Source organism: Lactuca virosa, chromosome 4, assembly GCF_052849685.1.
Source record: "Lactuca virosa cultivar CGN04683 chromosome 4, Lactuca_virosa_CGN04683_v6, whole genome shotgun sequence".
Classification (NCBI taxonomy): domain Eukaryota; kingdom Viridiplantae; phylum Streptophyta; class Magnoliopsida; order Asterales; family Asteraceae; genus Lactuca; species Lactuca virosa.
In genome coordinates, this window is record NC_136429.1 from 100,463,159 (window position 1) to 100,481,154 (window position 17,996).

The window sequence follows — 17,996 nt, forward strand, 5'->3', positions numbered from 1 at the left end:
AACTTAAAAAAATGTAAAAGAAGCTAATAGTTTTATTCTAGAAAAAAAAAACTAATTTTAAAAAACATTAAAAAAGAAAATAATAAAAAAATTAAGAAATTATTGCAAACGATGTCTACAAAGTTCGTAAAAAATTACACATGTTAAAAAAGATGCAACTGAAATTGAAAATATTATTAATAGAAACGGTAAAAAAAATTAAAAAAATCATGGAAACTATAAAAATAAATTGTATCACATCCGTAAATAAAAATTTAAGAAAATCAAAGTTTAAAAAAATAAGTTAAAAAAAAATAAGTTATACAAAAATTCTTAAAAAAACACTTGGAAAAAATGAAAGCTGAAGAGGTTAGAAGAGGCAAGTCAAGTGCTGCGCCACGCAGCACACGCGCAGAGGTTTTGTAGTCTGAAGTCTTCCAAAAAACAAACTGTTGCGAGAGGGAAAGTGTTACGCGTGTGCTGCGCCGCGCAGCAATAAGTGGTTTGAAGAGGTTTTTATAAAAAAACAAACAGCACCTAAGTGGAGGTGTTAGTTGATCAAAAGAAGAAAATGAAGAGAGAACAGAAACAATAACAGAGAAGAAGAAACTTACCGGAGACAATCGCCGTCATTGAAAAGAATGAATGAGAAGAAAGGTCGGAGACAATCGTCGTCACTGTAAACTTGTAAACTGAGGAGAAGAAAGGTTGAATATATATACGCTTCGTGGGGACTGGGGAGTAGGGATGAGATTTCGAACCAGAAAACCGGACCGGAACCGGAATCGGACCGGAACCGGAACCGTTAGAACCGGAATATGTAAAACCGGTCCGGGTCCCGGGTTTAAAGAACGGCTCTATCCGGGTTCCGGGTAATCCGGGTTTCGGGTCCTTCGGGTTCGGGTAAACCGGGTTTAAGAACCGGAACCGTGTTAGGAACCGGAACCGGTTTTAGGGGCCGGAACCGGTTTTTATGGAAAGTTTAAAACATTCATATCTCATTCGTTTGAAGTCGGATTGACATGAGGTTTTTTCCATAGTATAGTTTATAGTTTTTAGATGATTTTAGACTATAATTTTGTCATTTTTGGGTTTATATTCATTGACTTATAGTCTCTCAAAGTCGGGATATCAAAGCTGGAAATTTTATGTTTTTCAGCTTTTTTTTGTATTCTGTGATAGTTTTAAAACATGCATATCTCATTCGTTTAAAGTTGGGTTGGCATGAAGTTTTTTCCATAGTATAGTTTATAGTTTGTACATGATTTTAAACTATAATTTTGTCATTTTTGGATTTATATTCATTGACTTATAGTCTCTCAAACTTGGGATATCAAAGCTGGAAATTTTATGTTTTTCAGCTTTTTTTATATTTTGTGATAGTTTTAAAACATGCATATCTCATTCGTTTGAAGTCGGATTGGCATGAGGTTTTTTCCAGAGTGTATTTTATAGTTTGTACATGATTTTAGACTATAATTTTGTTATTTTTGGGTGTTTATTCATTGACTTATAGTCTCTCAAAGTCGGGATATCAAAGCTGAAAATTTTATGTTTTTCAACTTTCTTTGTATTTCGTGATAGATTTAAAACATGCATATTTAATTCGTTTGAAGTCGGAATAGCATGTGGTTTTTTCCAAAGTGTAGTATAGAGTTTGTACATGATTTTAGACTATAATTTTGTTATTTTTGGTTTCATATTCATTGATTTATAGTCTCCCAAAGTTGGGATATCAAAGCTGCGAATTTTTTTTTCTCAGCTTTATTTTTGTATTTTGTGAAATTTTAAAACATGCATTCGACCCACTTTACCCGGTTCCCCGGGTTTTTCGGTTTTAGACTCACTTTACCCGGTTCCATTCGACCCACTTTGATATTTCCGGGTTTTCCGGTTCTAGACCCACTTTACCCGGTACCTTACCCGGAACCGAACCGGAACCGGTTCCTATATACCAGTCCTGTTTCCGGTCCTAAAAAATCTCGTTAACCGGTTCCCGGGTTTTCCGGGTCCGGGTCTACCGGTCCGGGTTTGGACCCACTCTCATCTCTAATAGGGAGTAGCGTTTAAATTACGTAGTTTCCATTTTTCTTTTCTTACCGTTGCACTAGTCTCATTTATTTTACATTCCTTAATTAAACTTCGTAATATAACATGCTTTTACTTCGATTCATTAATTCTTTTTTTTATTAAACAATGCAATTGGAAATCAAATTTTTACTGTAAAAATACTGCAAAATACTGCAATTGTTTTCTTAAAATAAAATCTATAATCTATATTTGAACGAAATATATATTTTGTTAATGTAATTATCTAATTACCCAAGTAATTAAATTAAAGTTCCAAGTCCATATTAAGGCAATCTAAGATATATTAGATAGAAGTGCTCGTGAATAAAGGTAGCAATGGATTGGGTTTGATCATTTCCAATTTTTTTATTAAAATGTTTGAAATTGGGTTTTGTTGGTGATTTGTTTCACTAATGTGATTTAAGTATAATGGGATTACTTTGTTGGCCAAAAGTGATCTTGATAAATATTAAACAAGTAAGGAATGTGTGGAGTGCACACTTGTTTAAGTTTATTCAAGATTAAAAGTAGACTGTCATTTAGGGACGAAGCCCCTGAACGAACAGGGGTCCGGGGGCAGCGCCCCTGGGAGCGGGGTCCAAGGGGCGGCAGCCCCAGGCGGGGTCCAAGGGGCAGAGCCCCTGTATTGAAAATGCATCAAAAATCCAAATTTAGAATATTTGACCCGTTTTTTGGCTTGGTATTAATCCTTATAGAAAACCCTGATTTATGACAGTTTTTTGACTGTTGCCAAACTGTTTTATGACAGTTTTGACAGTTTTCAGACAAAGGAGGTATTTAACCAATTTTGGTCAGTGTTTTCTGGTACTTACGAAATTCATATATCTCATTCTCTGTTCTATTCTCTTCTGAGTCTTATCCAATCAAAGATTATGGAGTACCACCCAATACTTTGATTTGATAGTGAAATCACAATTCTCAGAATATCCAAGTGCCTTTATTACCCTGAATTTCTAACAAAAAATCAAAGTATTCTGTGATCATGGCAAGTGGCGATTCTGTGAAGGAAATGACAAGTAAGTTTGAAAAACTGAACAAGTTTGAAGGGCAAGATTTTCGTAGATGGCAGAAGAAGATGAAGTTTCTCCTTACCACTCTGAAAGTGGTGTATGTTCTGAGTACACACATGCTAGTCTTACCAAAATCTGTTGAAGATGAACCTTTGGAGGCAACAAGAAGAAGATCAAAGTGGGAAAATGATGATTACATATGTCGTGGTCATATTCTCAATGGTATGTCTGACTCTCTTTTTGATATCTATCAAAATTTCAAATCTGAAAAAGAACTGTGGGATTCTCTTGAATCCAAGTACATGGCTGAAGATGCTTCTAGTAAGAAGTTTCTTGTTAGTAACTTTATGGGTTACAAGATGATTGACTCCAGGCCTGTTATGGAACAATTCCATGAAATGTTAAGGATTTTGGGACAGTTTGCTCAACACAATTTGAAAATGGATGAAGCCATTTCTGTGGCTGTGATCATTGACAAACTGCCCCCTTCCTGGAAGGATTTTAAACACAATCTGAAACATAACAAAGAGGAATTGACTTTGACTCAACTTGGAAGCCATTTAAGGATTGAAGAGTCCATAAGGATTCAAGAACTTGACAATAATCATAAAGGCAAGAACCAAGTTGGTTCCTCTTTTGTGAACATGGTGGAAGGAGAAAGTTCAAAGAATCCCAAGAAGTCTAATGGAAAAAGGAAGTTTAAAGGAAAGGATGACAAGTCTTCCAACAAGAATGATAAGTTGGTTTGTTGGAATTGTAACAAAACCGGTCACTTTAAGAAAGATTGTCGTCTTCGCAAAGTGAACAAGGATGGTGCTGGACCAAGTGGATCCAAGGATCCAGAAAAGCAACAAGGTCAGATTTCTGTTTTCATGCAAAATTCTAAATATATTCAGAATTATATTTCTGTGATTTTAAAAGCATTTTATGTGCAAGATGATAATGTTGCATGGTGGGTTGATTCGGGAGCAACAAGTCATGTTTGCAAAGATCTATATTGGTTCAAGGACTTTCAACCAATTGAAGATGGATCTGTGGTGAAAATGGGAAATGTTGCAACTGAACCAATCAAGGGTTTAGGATCTGTTTTACTCTATTTTACTTCTGGAAAGTGTTTGTGTCTAAACAATGTTTTATATGTACCGGGGATTCGAAATAATCTTGTGTCTGAAATTGTTTTAAATAATTGTGGTTACAAACAAGTATTAGAAAGTGACAAGTATATCTTGTCAAGACATGGTTCTTTTATGGGATTTGGATATGTATGCAATGGAATGATTAGACTTAATATTAATGATCCTTTTATTGATAATTCTGTTTGCATGACTTCTACAAGTACTAGCAATAATTTTTATAAATCTGAATTATGGCATGCTAGACTAGGACACATTCATTACAAGAGATTAAAAGACATGTCTAAAATGAGTTTAATTCCTCCTTTTGATATGCAAAATAATGGAAAATGTAAAACATGCATGCTAACTAAAATCATTAGACAACCTTTCAAAGATGTTGTTAGGGAAAGCAAGGTGTTGGATCTTATACATAGTGATTTATGTGATTTCCATGCAACACCTTCCCTTGGAAACAAGAAGTATGTTGTTACTTATATTGATGATGCATCTAGATATTGTTATATCTATTTGCTACATTCTAAGGATGAAGCACTTGATAAATTTAAAATCTATAAACAACAAGTTGAGCTTCATAAAAATGAATTAATAAAAGTATTACGTACTGATAGAGGTGGTGAGTATTATGATCCAGTTTATTTTGAATCAACTGGAATAATACATCAAACCACAGCTCCATATACACCACAACAAAATGGTGTAGCTGAAAGGAATAATAGGACTTTGAAAGAAATGGTTAATTCCATGTTGTCATATTCTGGATTAAGTGAAGGGTTTTGGGGTGAGGCAATGTTAACTGCATGTTACATCTTGAACAGAACTCCAAATAAAAGGAGTAAGAATACTCCTTATGAACTTTGGTGTAAAAAGGTACCAAATTTGAGTTGTCTCAAAGTTTGGGGCTGTAGAGCAGTAGTAAGGCTCACTGAACCCAAAAGGAAAACATTGGGTGAGAGAGGTGTAGATTGTATCTTTATTGGATATATTGAGCATTCCAAAGCATATAGATTCTATGTTTTAGAATCTAATGACTCTGTGTCTGTAAACACAGTGATAGAGTCAAGAGATGCTATCTTTGATTAAGAAAGATTTACATCTATACCTAGACCAAGGGACATGATTCATCAATCTTCCAGCAAGATTATTACTCAAGCTGAAGATGTTTCTGGTGGTGCAAGTTCTGTACCTGAACCTAGGAAAAGCACAAGAGTAAGAAAAGCCAAGTCTTTTGGATCTGATTTTCAATTTTATCTAGTTGAAGGAACAAGGAATGAGACTATATGTCAACATCAATATTGTTTTAATATTGAGGATGATCCAAAGACTTTTAGTGAAGCTATGGCTTCCAGGGATGTTCATTTCTGGAAAGAAGCAATTCAGGATGAGATTGATTCTATCATGCATAACAATACTTGGGTATTGTCGGATTTACCTCCTAGTTGCAAGGCATTGGGTTGTAAGTGGATCCTCAAAAGGAAAATGAAGGTGGATGGCACAATTGATAAGTATAAATCCAGATTGGTTATCCAAGGCTTTAGGCAAAAGGAAGGCATTGACTTCTTTGATACTTATGCTCCTGCTGCTAGAATTTCCACAATTAGATTATTATTAGCTCTTGCAGCTATACATAATCTTGTGATTCACCAAATGGATGTGAAACAACCAGAAGGGTTTGTGATGCCTGGTAATGAACATAAGGTGTGTAAGTTGAAGAAATCATTATATGGTTTGAAACAAGCACCAAAACAATGGCATCAAAAGTTTGATGATGTGATATTGTCTAATGGTTTTGCATTAAACCAGGCTGACAAATGTGTATATAGCAAATTTGATTCTTCTGGTAAAGGAGTTATAATTTGTCTATATGTTGATGATATGTTAATCTTTGGTACTGATCAAGGTGAAGTTGATAAAACCAAGAAATTCGTATCATCTAGTTTTGACATGAAAGACATGGGGGAGGTTGAAGTAATTCTTGGTATAAGAATTAGAAAAGGAAAAAATGGGATTTCAATTTCAGGAAAAAATGGGATTTCAATTTCTCAATCTCATTACATTGAGAAGATATTGAAGAAGTTTAACTTTGAGAATTGTTCTCCTGTTAGCACTCCTATAGATGCTAGTCTTAAGCTTCTACCTAATAAAGGATCTCCAGTGTTTCAACTTGAATACTCAAGGGCTATTGGTTGTCTAATGTATGCCATGATTAATACTAGGCCTGATATAGCATATGTTGTAGGAAGGCTTAGTAGATATACTAGTAATCCTAGTTCACATCATTGGCAAGCTGTAAGTAGAGTATTCAAGTATTTGAAAGGGACCATGAATTATGGTTTAACTTATAGTGGTTATCCTTATGTTTTGGAAGGTTATTCAGATGCCAGCTGGATTAACAACTTAGAGGATCACTCCTCTACAAGTGGTTGGGTGTTTCTTCTTAGAGGAGGTGCCATTTCTTGGGCATCTATGAAACAGACTTGTATTACTAACTCAACCATGGAGTCTGAGTTTGTTGCTTTGTCTGCAGCTGGTAAAGAAGCTGAGTGGCTAAGGAATTTGATTTATGAAATTCCATTGTGGCCCAAACCGATATCTACCATTTCTATCAGATGTGATAGTGCTGCAACCTTGGCTAAGGCTTATAGTCAAGTGTACAATGGAAAGTCTAGAAATTTAGGTGTTAGACATAGCATGATTCGTGAGCTCATCATGACTGATGTGATATCTGTGGAGTTTGTAAGAACTCGGTTGAATTTAGTCGATCATCTAACCAAAGGGTTAGCAAGAGATCTTGTGCACAAGGCGGCTGTAGGGATGGGTTTAAAGTCCACTTAAAATCTTGTATATTGAGATACCCAATTCCCATCTAATGCAATATTAGATGTTGAATTCAATGTGGAAAGCTTGATATTTGAAGATTGGAACACATTTTATGATCATCCCAAGGTATGTGTTCAGTACTGCAAGTTAAGGAGGTTGAAATTTTATTTCTTAATAGTTCTTTGAAAAATTGCATTTGCAGGTGCAAGAACAAAAGAACTACCTATATAAGCATGAAGTTTAGCTGCTTCAAGAAGTTGGGACTTGACTTTGATATGCTTATTGAAGGATGGGACACAAGCTAGTAAAATATAGTGTCAAGTTAGAACTTTGAGAATGTAAATTGTTGTGTATATTATCTTCATGTATTCACTTAGAATAGAAAGGGTTCAATCCTTAGTGACACTCTGATATTCGAATATTTGGAATGAGTAATATACTAATATGAAATTCAATCGTCACGATATTTCATTTATGCATCAGTTTGTTGTTATGTTTTTTGTTTTAAATTAATCAAGATTACACTTAAATGGGGGAGGTTTGTTGGTGATTTGTTTCACTAATGTGATTTAAGTGTAATGGGATTACTTTGTTGACCAAAAGTGATCTTGATAAATATTAAACAAGTAAGGAAGGTGTGGAGTGCACACTTGTTTAAGTTTATTCAAGATTAAAAGTAGATTGTCATTTAGGGGCGAAGCCCCTGAACGAACGAGGGTCCGGGGGCAGCGCCCCTGGGAGCGGGGTCCAAGGGGCGGCAGTCCCTGACGGGGTCCAAGGGGTAGAGCCCCTGTATTGAAAATGCATCAAAAATCCAAATTTAGAATATTTGACCCGTTTTTTGGCTTGGTATTAATCCTTATAGAAAACCCGGATTTATGATAGTTTTTTGACTGTTGCCAAACTGTTTTATGACAGGTTAAACTGGATTGACTTATTTAAATTTTCAAAAAAAACATAAAACTCCAATAATCTTTAAATAAAATTACATAAAACTTACAAACTCTAATCAACATTCAAATTTGAAAATAATACAACCATAATATAAACACAATTCAAGTGTTACAAAAAACATTACTAATGTTTAATTTCTAAGTTCTATGCAAATTGATTTTCACTTTCAGCAGCTCGACTTTTGTTGAAGCTTTGATCATATTCCTTGTAATAACTCACACTTTTTCGAGAAAGTCATTGTAGGTCCAAAATACCTGATTACTAAAATTTTAAAAATAATGAGTCGTAACTAAGTGGGGGTCGAGAGTAAGATGAAAGAGAAGCAGAGGAAGATGGATTGTAGCGATTAGGGTTCCAGATTGGAATAAGTTTCTGTCACTTGTGCGACTTCGTGGACATTAGGTTTAGGATCAATCATAATGTGGAAGAAAATGATAATGAGGTTCATAGTAGCGATTTGGTGAGTACGCGACTAATTGTTTAGGATTGTATGTTATTAGGATTAATATTTAGTTGTATCAAGTATATTTTAATTTTCTCTCCAAAGCTTTTAATTATTAAAATATTAATTACATAGTAATCCTAAAAAATATAAATTAAAAATATTTAAAATTCTTTAAAAGGTTAACGAATTGAAATCAAAGAATTACAACCAAATTCAACCTATTTAATTAGATGGGTTAGACCGGTTGAGTCATTAAATAAAATTAGTTAAAAAAAAAATTCAACCCAACTAAATATTAGGTTAGGACCAAATTAGATTGACAGATTCTGAGTTGGAATCACCAACACTACTCTTGATTGTGATTGTCAAATCTTTAAATTTTCAAACAGCCAAATCCACTTGGCATGAGTGGAATTCCACTCAGCCCGAGTGAATGGTGATGTACGCCTTTTTTCTTCTTTTGACATCCTACTTTGCATAGTTGTTAAAGGCCCTTTTCCAATTTACTTTATACCACTTGTATGGGTTCTCACATATGATTAAGAAGTGTTCTATCATCCAAAAACATCCCACTTAATCCATTAAGTGTTCACTTAAACCTTTAAGGATATGATGATCCTTAAGCTTAAATGAAAGTTTAACTAGTCTACTTTCCAATTGCATATTCCAAAGTCCCCAAAACTTGTTCCCAACTTATTAAACACTCAAGAGAATGTTGTTAAGTAGATGAAACCATAGCCATTACCATTGTAAGTGTTTAGTTCAACTATGGAGTCCTCAATTCCACTATTACACTCCAAATGCTTATAATCACTCAATTGAAAAGGGTTAAGAACTCAAGTTACTCAATGACATTCTTCAACCCATATGACTCATTCCCAAACCATTTAATACATCATTGGGTGTTTTTAAATTATTAAAACATGTTGTAACCCAATACAATTCCATACCAAGCTCTTAACACTAAAGGAATGTCCAATTTCATAGTTAATTCCCAAAATGCCCTTATAGCCAAATATCCCATAAAATCAACTAAAGGCCATTCAAGTCTTCATGTTTTTGCATTCAAATCATATTATTAGTATCAACTCATGTTTATGAATATCATAAACTCATCAAATGCTCACATACAAAGGATTCCATTGTTTTCATCCCAATATCCCCCCAAATCAATACCAATCCATGCTTATACTTGATTCTACCATCATGGATGAATTTAAGCAACATTCCATTTGGATTTTTTTCTATTAAATATCATCTAGGTCATAGAATCAAATCCAACCCCATCATTAATTACAATATCCCTAAGTTGGATTCCTAGGGTTCATGAGGGTTTTTACCTAAATCTTCAAATCCACCAATAGAATGATTGGACTGAGGTTCGGATCATTAAAACTACTCAAGGGAGGTTAAAAACCAAAACCCTAATCATTATCTCTCATAAATTTCGACATTAGGATTTTACCCACTTCACCTAAACGATTTCTAGGCTAAATGGGGAAGAGATTTTTACCTTGCAAGTCTTGATTCCTTCTTTCCTTTGTTTGGTTGTTAAATTCCTCACTTGAATCAAGCCTTAGATGGAGAGCATATGAAAATCACCATTAGGGGGCTCTCTTGGATGAAGAATACGATTGGAAAAATAAATGAAGAAGTCTTGCATCTTATTTTCCAAAAAAAAAATCACATATGGTCTGTCAAGTTTACATCTTTTGGCCAAAACAAACCAAACCTCAATATTTGTGATTTTAATTTAAGTCTTGCATCATATAACCTTTTTAGTCTATCCCATTAATTGCGTTAACTCTTTGGTCAATTTACTTTGTTATTATTTTCACTTCTAACTTTCTAAACTTCACATCAACTAATGATATAATTATTCGTTAATGATTTAATTAAATAAATTATTTTTCATTTATTTACTTTATTAATTTAATAATCTAGTCTTAAATTTTTAGGATGTTACAGGTATACACCTGACAAAAAACCTTAATTTTTTCTCATTCCCCCCTTGTCACAATAGGAATTTTCGTCCATCGCTCGCAACTCTAACACTGTCGGCTCCAGATCAACTCCATTATTGTTTTCAATTAGGTTTACTGGATTAGATTTGTGCTTGAAATTAGTTCATGTACAAGATCTTGATTTTGATTTTGAACAACAATTTTTGTTTTGATTTTTATATTGCGGAGTTGAATTTGTTTTTTAGTCTCTTGTATATATTTGAATGTGATCGTGGTTGGACGACAGTTAATGGTGGTGGTGGTGGTATTAGTATAGGTGATGGTGGTATTTGGTGCTCGACTTTTCAATGATGGGTGGTGGTGGTGGTGGTGGGGTAACATGGTATTGTTGGTATTGGCAGTTAGTTTTTTGGCAGCAATGGGGTGACGTGGCCTTGTTGGTGTTGGTGGTTGGTTTGCTGTCGACAATGGATGGTAGTGGTATTTGGTGGTTGGTTTTCTAGCAGCAATGGGTGATGGTAGCAGGGTGATGGTGGTGGCGATGGTATTAGTAATGACAGTGATGATCGGTTGTTTAATGATGGTTCTTTCATTTAATAATTAAAATAAAATTTTTAAAAAAATAAGAAAATGACAAATAAAAAAGCAATTTCGTCATTTCATAAGCATTTTAACAAAGCTCATTGTATGGATAGTAACAATCTCAGAGACTCTCAGGGACCACTCATACAACTTTTGGAAACCATAGAGACAAACCATGTCAAAACATTCAAAAATTAGACTAAAACTACAAATGGGTCTAAACCACATGGACCAAAAACCATAATTTGCTCATAATTAAATGTAAAAATCATCGGTGGACAATTTTCCAAGAACTTTATTTTTTTCTTCCCTTGTTATTACGATTATTTTGTAATAATGTAGACTTCCCTATAGTGGCGGATCCAAAAAAAAAAAAAAAAAGTCAATGATTGCACTAAAATTTTAGGGGTTGCACTACTAGAAAAAACTCATTTCCGAATGAAGTTTCCGTCACAAAATTGTCACTAAACCGACAAATTTTCACTAAATTCACAATTGTCAGACTTTTTGATGGATTGTCGACAGATTAGTGACGGATTTTCAAAAAAGATCACTAAATTTAGATTTGATGAGAAAATCTCAGGGGTAACCCGGGTTACATAGTAGTTCCCCCCTGCTCCCCTATTTCACAATCCACCATCATTGTCAAACAAATGACATAATATATATATATATATATATATATATATATATATATATATATATATATATATATATATATATATATATATATATAGAGGGTGAGGTTCAATAGAGAACCATAATTAACCAAAGAACCAATCTTTTTTTCAACTTTTAGAACTTATTTTTTATCAAAAAAAAACTAAAAATACAAAAATTCATAACTTTTTATCCTTTTTCCAATGATATCAAATTCGATTTTTTTTTTTTACGTCAAATTCACAATGTGAATCCGGATTCACACGGTGAATCCGAAAAATATTTTTCACATTCACAATGTTAATATATGAATTTAGATATTTTTAGATTTTTTTTCGATAAAGAATAAGCTCTAGAAATTGAAAAAAAGATTTGGTTTATTGAAGAACCAAAAAATGATGGTTCTCTATTGAACTTTTCCATATATATATATATATATATATATATATATATATATATATATATATATAGGGAAATCTCCAGAAAAGTCCTAAAATTTTAGTCTAATTTATGAAAAAGTCCCAAACTAAATTTTGTTTATAGAAAAACACAGAATACCGGCTAAAACTTCGAACAAACCCTTTTTGGCCGGTTTAGGAGATTTAACCGGTATTCTGTCTTTTTTCATTAGTTTGGTCAAAATATTAGGACTTTTCTGAAAATCACCCGATAACCAAAATATTAGGACTTTTTTGAAAATTATTATGGAATTAACGGATATTATTATTAACAAATCATTTATAAACATAACAAATATTTTTTATTATAAACAAATGAAATACATTTGTTGCTAATTTCTATGAATAGAATGGTCGACTAGGTACTCGTTAATTGTTTGCTGACGACTTCAAACTCCCTATATTCCTCCTATGTATCGTTGTGGGTATCATATGAGGATGTATTATGTAAGTTTCTTCAATTAAATACAAGAGTTGATAATATTTATTAATACACAATCAATAAGTGTCTACTTGCTATTAGGCGTGATGCTATATGACCACATTTTATTAGAAAATATCATTACACAATGATTTTTGAACATATAGATGTTTCATTATGTTCTTTAACCTAACTACAACCTAACATCTCTACATTTAATTAACCAAGTAATAAATTAATAAATCAGTCTCTCTCTCTCTCTCTCTCTCTCTCAAAGCTATCATATTCAATTATTAGGTTTGAGGGCAACCCAAAAGGATTGTGCTGCTATTAATTCAAGTTTATACCAATTATAGTTATGAGCTTAGACACCTAATCTAATAAAACTATTATTCATAGTTTACTTTTTCACATTTGATAGATGTGTGTTAGCCGAAGGTTGTTACCATGTGAGGTATGAATGTTGGGTGATAGTTAAGTTAAACAACATAATAGGAACACCAAATGTAGATGAACGCTCACTGAGTACATCTCATCATCATACCCACAATGATACATAGGAGAAACGTAGAGAGTTTGAAGTGGCCAGCAAGTAATAGGGGAGTACTTAGACCACCAATGTATTCCTAGAAATTTGCAACAAATGTATTTCCTTTTTTATAATAAAAATATTTGTTAATTATAATATCCATTAATTTCATAGTAATTTTCAGAAAAGTCCTAATATTTTGGTTATCAGATAACTTACGAAAAAGTCCTACAATTTTGAGCAAACTAACGAGAAATGACAAAATACCGACTAAATCTGCGAAACCGGACGATAAGGGTTTTTTCGAAGTTTTAGCCGGTATTTTGTGCTTTTCTGTAAACAAAATTTAGTTTGGGACTTTTTCATAAATTGGACAGGACTTTTCTGAAGATTTCCCTATATATATATATATATATATATATATATATATATATATATATATATATATATATACTCTTCAACAAACCCAAAATAGATAGTCTTCTTGTTAAACCCAAATCCTTTTGACTTATAAACTTAAAATGTGAGAACTTGAAGATTTAAATGAGAATGCAATTGCAAAACAAAATAAATAAATCAAAATCACTAATGTCTTTTGTTCCATCTACCATATAAACATATAATACACTTCTAAGTTCTCCAAAATCACATGAAGAAATCCACAATGCCAGTCTAAAATATCCACAATTTTAGGGTGCGTTTAGTTGCGGAAAAATAGGCTGTTTTCCGGAAAAATTTTCCAAAAAAATGAGAATTTTGAAAACGCGTTTAGTTCGTCTATTTTTCTAAAATTTTCACGAAAAATGAAAATTTTCCGTTTTTTAAAATTACAAAGTTGGAAATTTTTGGAAAACCAATAATCATTGTTTTCCACATTTTTCTAATTCCAAAATTTTTCTAAAATATAAACACCCACTCCCACCCCCATCCACCTCTACCTACCCTCACCTTAACACCCCCAACAGACCACACCCCTACCTACCTACATTCACTCCCAAGCCCACCCCCACCCCCACAAACGCACCCCCCCCCCCCACACACCAACCCCCACAAACACACACCCACACACCAACCCCCACAAACGCACACACACACCCACCCCCACCCCCACAAACACACACACACACCAACTCCCACAAACACACACCAACCCCCACAAACACACACCCGCCACCACCGCCGCCACCCCGCTGCCCCCACCACCACCACCGTCCCCACGCCCACACTACCACCGCTACCGTTTTCTAAAAATGAAAACCGATAGAAAAATACACATCTAAACACGTTTTCTAATTTTCTAAAACTGAAAATGAAAAATGAAAATTTTAACTAAACGCGTTTTCTAAATTTTCCAATGAAAACCGAAAACGGAAAACGAAAACTGAAAAGGAAAAACGAAAAACGGAAAATGAAAACTGCTTTTCCGTAACTAAACACAATTTTAGGGTTTCAATCCAAAAAAGAAACACAAAATATTGACCATTAATAAAATTGAGATCAAACTCCAGACAGCAAAACTGCAGCAGTGAAAAGTGCCTCTTTCCCAAAGGGTGGAATCACCATGTCCCTGAAAAATCAATAGTACAAAATTTAAATATTTCATGATAATTAGTTTATAAAGACTACAAATAAGAAATTGAAAGAAGCTTACTCATCTGTCTTTTTAAGACAATTGAAGGCTGAGATCATATTTTTGCAAATTTCTGGAAGAGAGTTGTCAACAATATCTTCCTTAGATTCAGTTGAATCTTGACATGGTAATGATATGAATGCCTAAACAAAACAAAAAAGACACTTCATATTTATTTTCTTTAATTGATATCATGAATGCAACAAAACTCACCTGAAAAGCATGTGCTAAAAGCAATTGAGCTACTTCTGTGTCAATCTTCTTTATAATACTTTTTGTATTGTTCTCATTTGAAAAACACTTCAAAACTCCACCAAATGTTGAATTATTTGTAGAGTCATTAGACCTTCTAGTGCGAACAGATGTCTGCAAATTACAACATTAAGCTTTTTTTTTAAATAATAATCAAATAATGTATTTGAACTTCAATTTTAAACACATAATTGGAATATGCTAAAATTACCTTGGGAATGTACTTTTGGAAATACTGAACAATCATATCCAGCTTTAGCTTAGGTTTATCCAACGCCTAATACAAAATTAACCAATAAATATGAATTTCCATAAAATGAAAATGTTAAATAACTTGAAAGAAATAGAGCTTTAGAATTTTAATATATACCTGAAAGAAGGGTAACAATATATTTTTATCATAAGTAAGTTCATCCATGATAATCTCCATGGCAGGGGTTCTGCATCAAAATATGACACTATAATTTGGTTAAAACATAAATTTATTAAAATGAAAAGTATATTAAAAAAAAATACCTTACACCATCAGCTCTAGTAGTCCAACCCTCCATATCTGCTGCCCTCTTAGATGAATCCAGCTCAATGATCTATTTTAACTTCATAATGTCACTAATAGTATATAATATTTTTAAATATGTTATTAAATAATTTACCATTGACAAAAACTTCTGAACAGAAACACATGTATGTTTGATTACTTCAGGTAAAGCAATGGCAAGAGCTGTATGGGATTTTTCAGTTGCTTCTGGTGATTCAGTGCCTGAAGGTGTTAAGACATTGCTAGAATCCATAGAAAATTGAGACAATTGACACATGGCTGATAAACAATCTTTGATTAGTGTTTTGTATGTTATCTTCCTTGATACCTGAAAAGTTTATTCAAATAATATCATTACATAATAGTCTTTCTTGGTGTTCACACAAAAAAGGTCAAAAATAAAACTGAAAAGATAGATTGATATTTAGCACACACCAAAATCATATTGAGCAATGACTCCCTCAAAGTGATCCAATCTGAGTTTTCTGCATAAAAAAAGAAGAATTTATTTACAAAAACACATTCTTTAAAAAAATTAAAGCTAGTAAAATGATGTTCACCTGTAAATGCTAAATTACGGATTACAAAATCTCCTTCAAGAAAACTGACAAGGTATTGGAAGACTAGCATATTCCTCAAGGGCTGTAATGAAATTATGTCAATGGATGCAAAAGACATGGATGCCCTTCTTGTCTTATTGTAAAAAACAGTTGTAGAAAGCTTAGATAATGTAATGGCTAGATTTGTTGCACAAATTATGGTGTACCTTTATGTCTAGAACTTCAGTAGTTGCTTCATCTGCAACTTTAGCAAGATCTTTTATAAGATCATGAAATGCCTGACACCATATAAAGAAGATGCTCAACAATGGTAAGATAGAAAGAACTGAAAAAATAAAATAGGAACAAATTTAACTCACAGTGGCATCAAGTGATCCACTAGTTTTGCCATGATCTTCTTTCTCATTAGGAGAGAACTCTGTGCCAAATGCAAATGGAGACCATGCCTGACTTGAAAGAAAATTTTTAAATGATTGATAATGGTGTATGGTAGGTAAATTATAATTTAAAGATAATAAATGAGAACTTTGATACCTCTTCCACCACAACTAATTCATTACATGGGAGGGAAGAAGGTGAAGATGATTCTGATTTTTTTGCAGTTGAAAGATAAACTTGAGGGAAGCGCTGTGATGAAGGAAACATTAATGAATATCAAAAGAAAAATCAGTAAATAAGAAAGATTATAAGTCTGAAAATAAGCACACGGTTGAATACCTTATCTAACTCAAGTAAGAGTTGATAGCTTGACATTATCAAATACAGCGAATTCTCAACTTTCAGTATCTGGAAGATTTCCTTGTAAATTTTGCTGTGGGATCAAGAATGAGTTACCAGTAGTTAAACAATCCAGCATAATATCAAGATTAGATACAGTTTACGAAAGAAAACCCTAAAAAATGGTTTGGAAAAGGTACGAAAACTCATTTTAGTTGTCGAGGTAAGAATCCATCTGACCAACGAAATCAAATACGAACTATTTTCCTCTAGTGTGATGAGTCAATTTATCGAACACTTGGTGGGCAAAAATTCTACAAACTGAAAGAAAAGGAAAACGAGTTTACTTTGTGGGTGCAGGAGCATTCTCAGGAACAAGAAAACCAGAACGAACCGCTTCAAGAAAAGATAACCCTAGAAACAAAATAACATTTACAGAATCGAAAAAATGCTCAAGAAATCAATATCTTTTGAATGATTAAAGATTAGGTAAACAGAAAAAACGTTACGTACTGTCATCGGATATATGTTGAGTAGATTTACTGAAACAAGAAGTATCGAGAATTGCCATTGTATTCTCTTCCATCCCTCCATTGCCTCCTCTTCTTCGTGTCGTCCCCATTTTCTTCGATTAATTTCACTTCTATAATAACTCCAGTTTTCCAAAACTCGAAGATGCTGATGACGAAATCCAACGCCCAAAGATATTAACCAGTTAAAATCCTGATAATCAAGCTTTTCACATAAATTTGATGCAAAAAACTTGAAAACCGGAGAGGCTGGAGAGATCTTGTTTACGTTTTCCCTCCAAAACTTGGTGGTTTGGGGGTTTACTAATGCTTGTCTGTTGATTAAACCAATGGGGGTGTTTGGCAAGCTTTTTTTTTATTTTTTGTTAAGCTAATAAATTAAAAAAAAATGTTTGACGAACCCAAAAATATTTTTTATATTTTTTCTATTAGTTTCAAAAAGCATTTTTTTTAAAACATATAATACTTAACTTTTTGAAACTTTTTTTTGACTTTTTAACACTTCAAAAAGCATTTTTTAAGCAAAACATTTTTTAACTTATTCACTTATTTGTTTTTTTACCATAAAAATTAATCTAAACCTTTTTTTAAAAACTCATTTTACCATCACCAATAAACACTTTTAGAGTTCAAAAAACACTCCTAAACAACCCCCCCTCCCAATTCTAGAATGTCTCGTGTAGTAGTAGGCCAATCTATGTCTATTAAACCAATATCTCTCTT

General features: G+C 33.2%; 1 protein-coding gene across 2 annotated transcripts; it reads right to left on the bottom strand.

Annotated features, from left to right (window-relative positions):
• Positions 1–14,446: 14,446 nt before the first annotated feature.
• SNI1 (negative regulator of systemic acquired resistance (SNI1)) lies at positions 14,447–17,607 on the bottom strand. Of its 2 annotated transcripts, XM_079047043.1 has the most exons (15): positions 17,257–17,607; positions 17,091–17,157; positions 16,744–16,837; positions 16,561–16,653; positions 16,386–16,472; positions 16,233–16,304; positions 16,027–16,108; positions 15,902–15,951; positions 15,582–15,794; positions 15,445–15,515; positions 15,299–15,368; positions 15,140–15,205; positions 14,890–15,042; positions 14,698–14,819; positions 14,447–14,613 (listed from the first exon to the last, which is right to left on the bottom strand). In XM_079047043.1, the coding sequence occupies exons 1-15, from the start codon at positions 17,363–17,365 to the stop codon at positions 14,544–14,546; spliced, it is 1,419 nt and encodes a 472-aa protein (XP_078903169.1). In that variant the 5' UTR covers positions 17,366–17,607; the 3' UTR covers positions 14,447–14,543. The 2 variants fall into 2 exon arrangements, with proteins under 2 accessions (XP_078903169.1, XP_078903170.1); XM_079047044.1 differs by lacking the exon at positions 14,447–14,613 and having other exon boundaries at positions 14,772–14,840.
• Between the last annotated feature and the right edge of the window lie 389 nt (positions 17,608–17,996).

Coding starts and splice junctions, on each gene's coding strand:
- SNI1 (XM_079047043.1), bottom strand. CDS start 17,365: ATGGGGACGACACGAAGAAGAGGAGGCAATGGAGGGATGGAAGAGAAT. Junction 15,516..15,581: donor TTCAGAAGTTTTTGTCAATG/GTAAATTATTTA, acceptor AAGTTAAAATAG/ATCATTGAGCTGGATTCATC. Junction 15,043..15,139: donor TCCAAAAGTACATTCCCAAG/GTAATTTTAGCA, acceptor TGTAATTTGCAG/ACATCTGTTCGCACTAGAAG.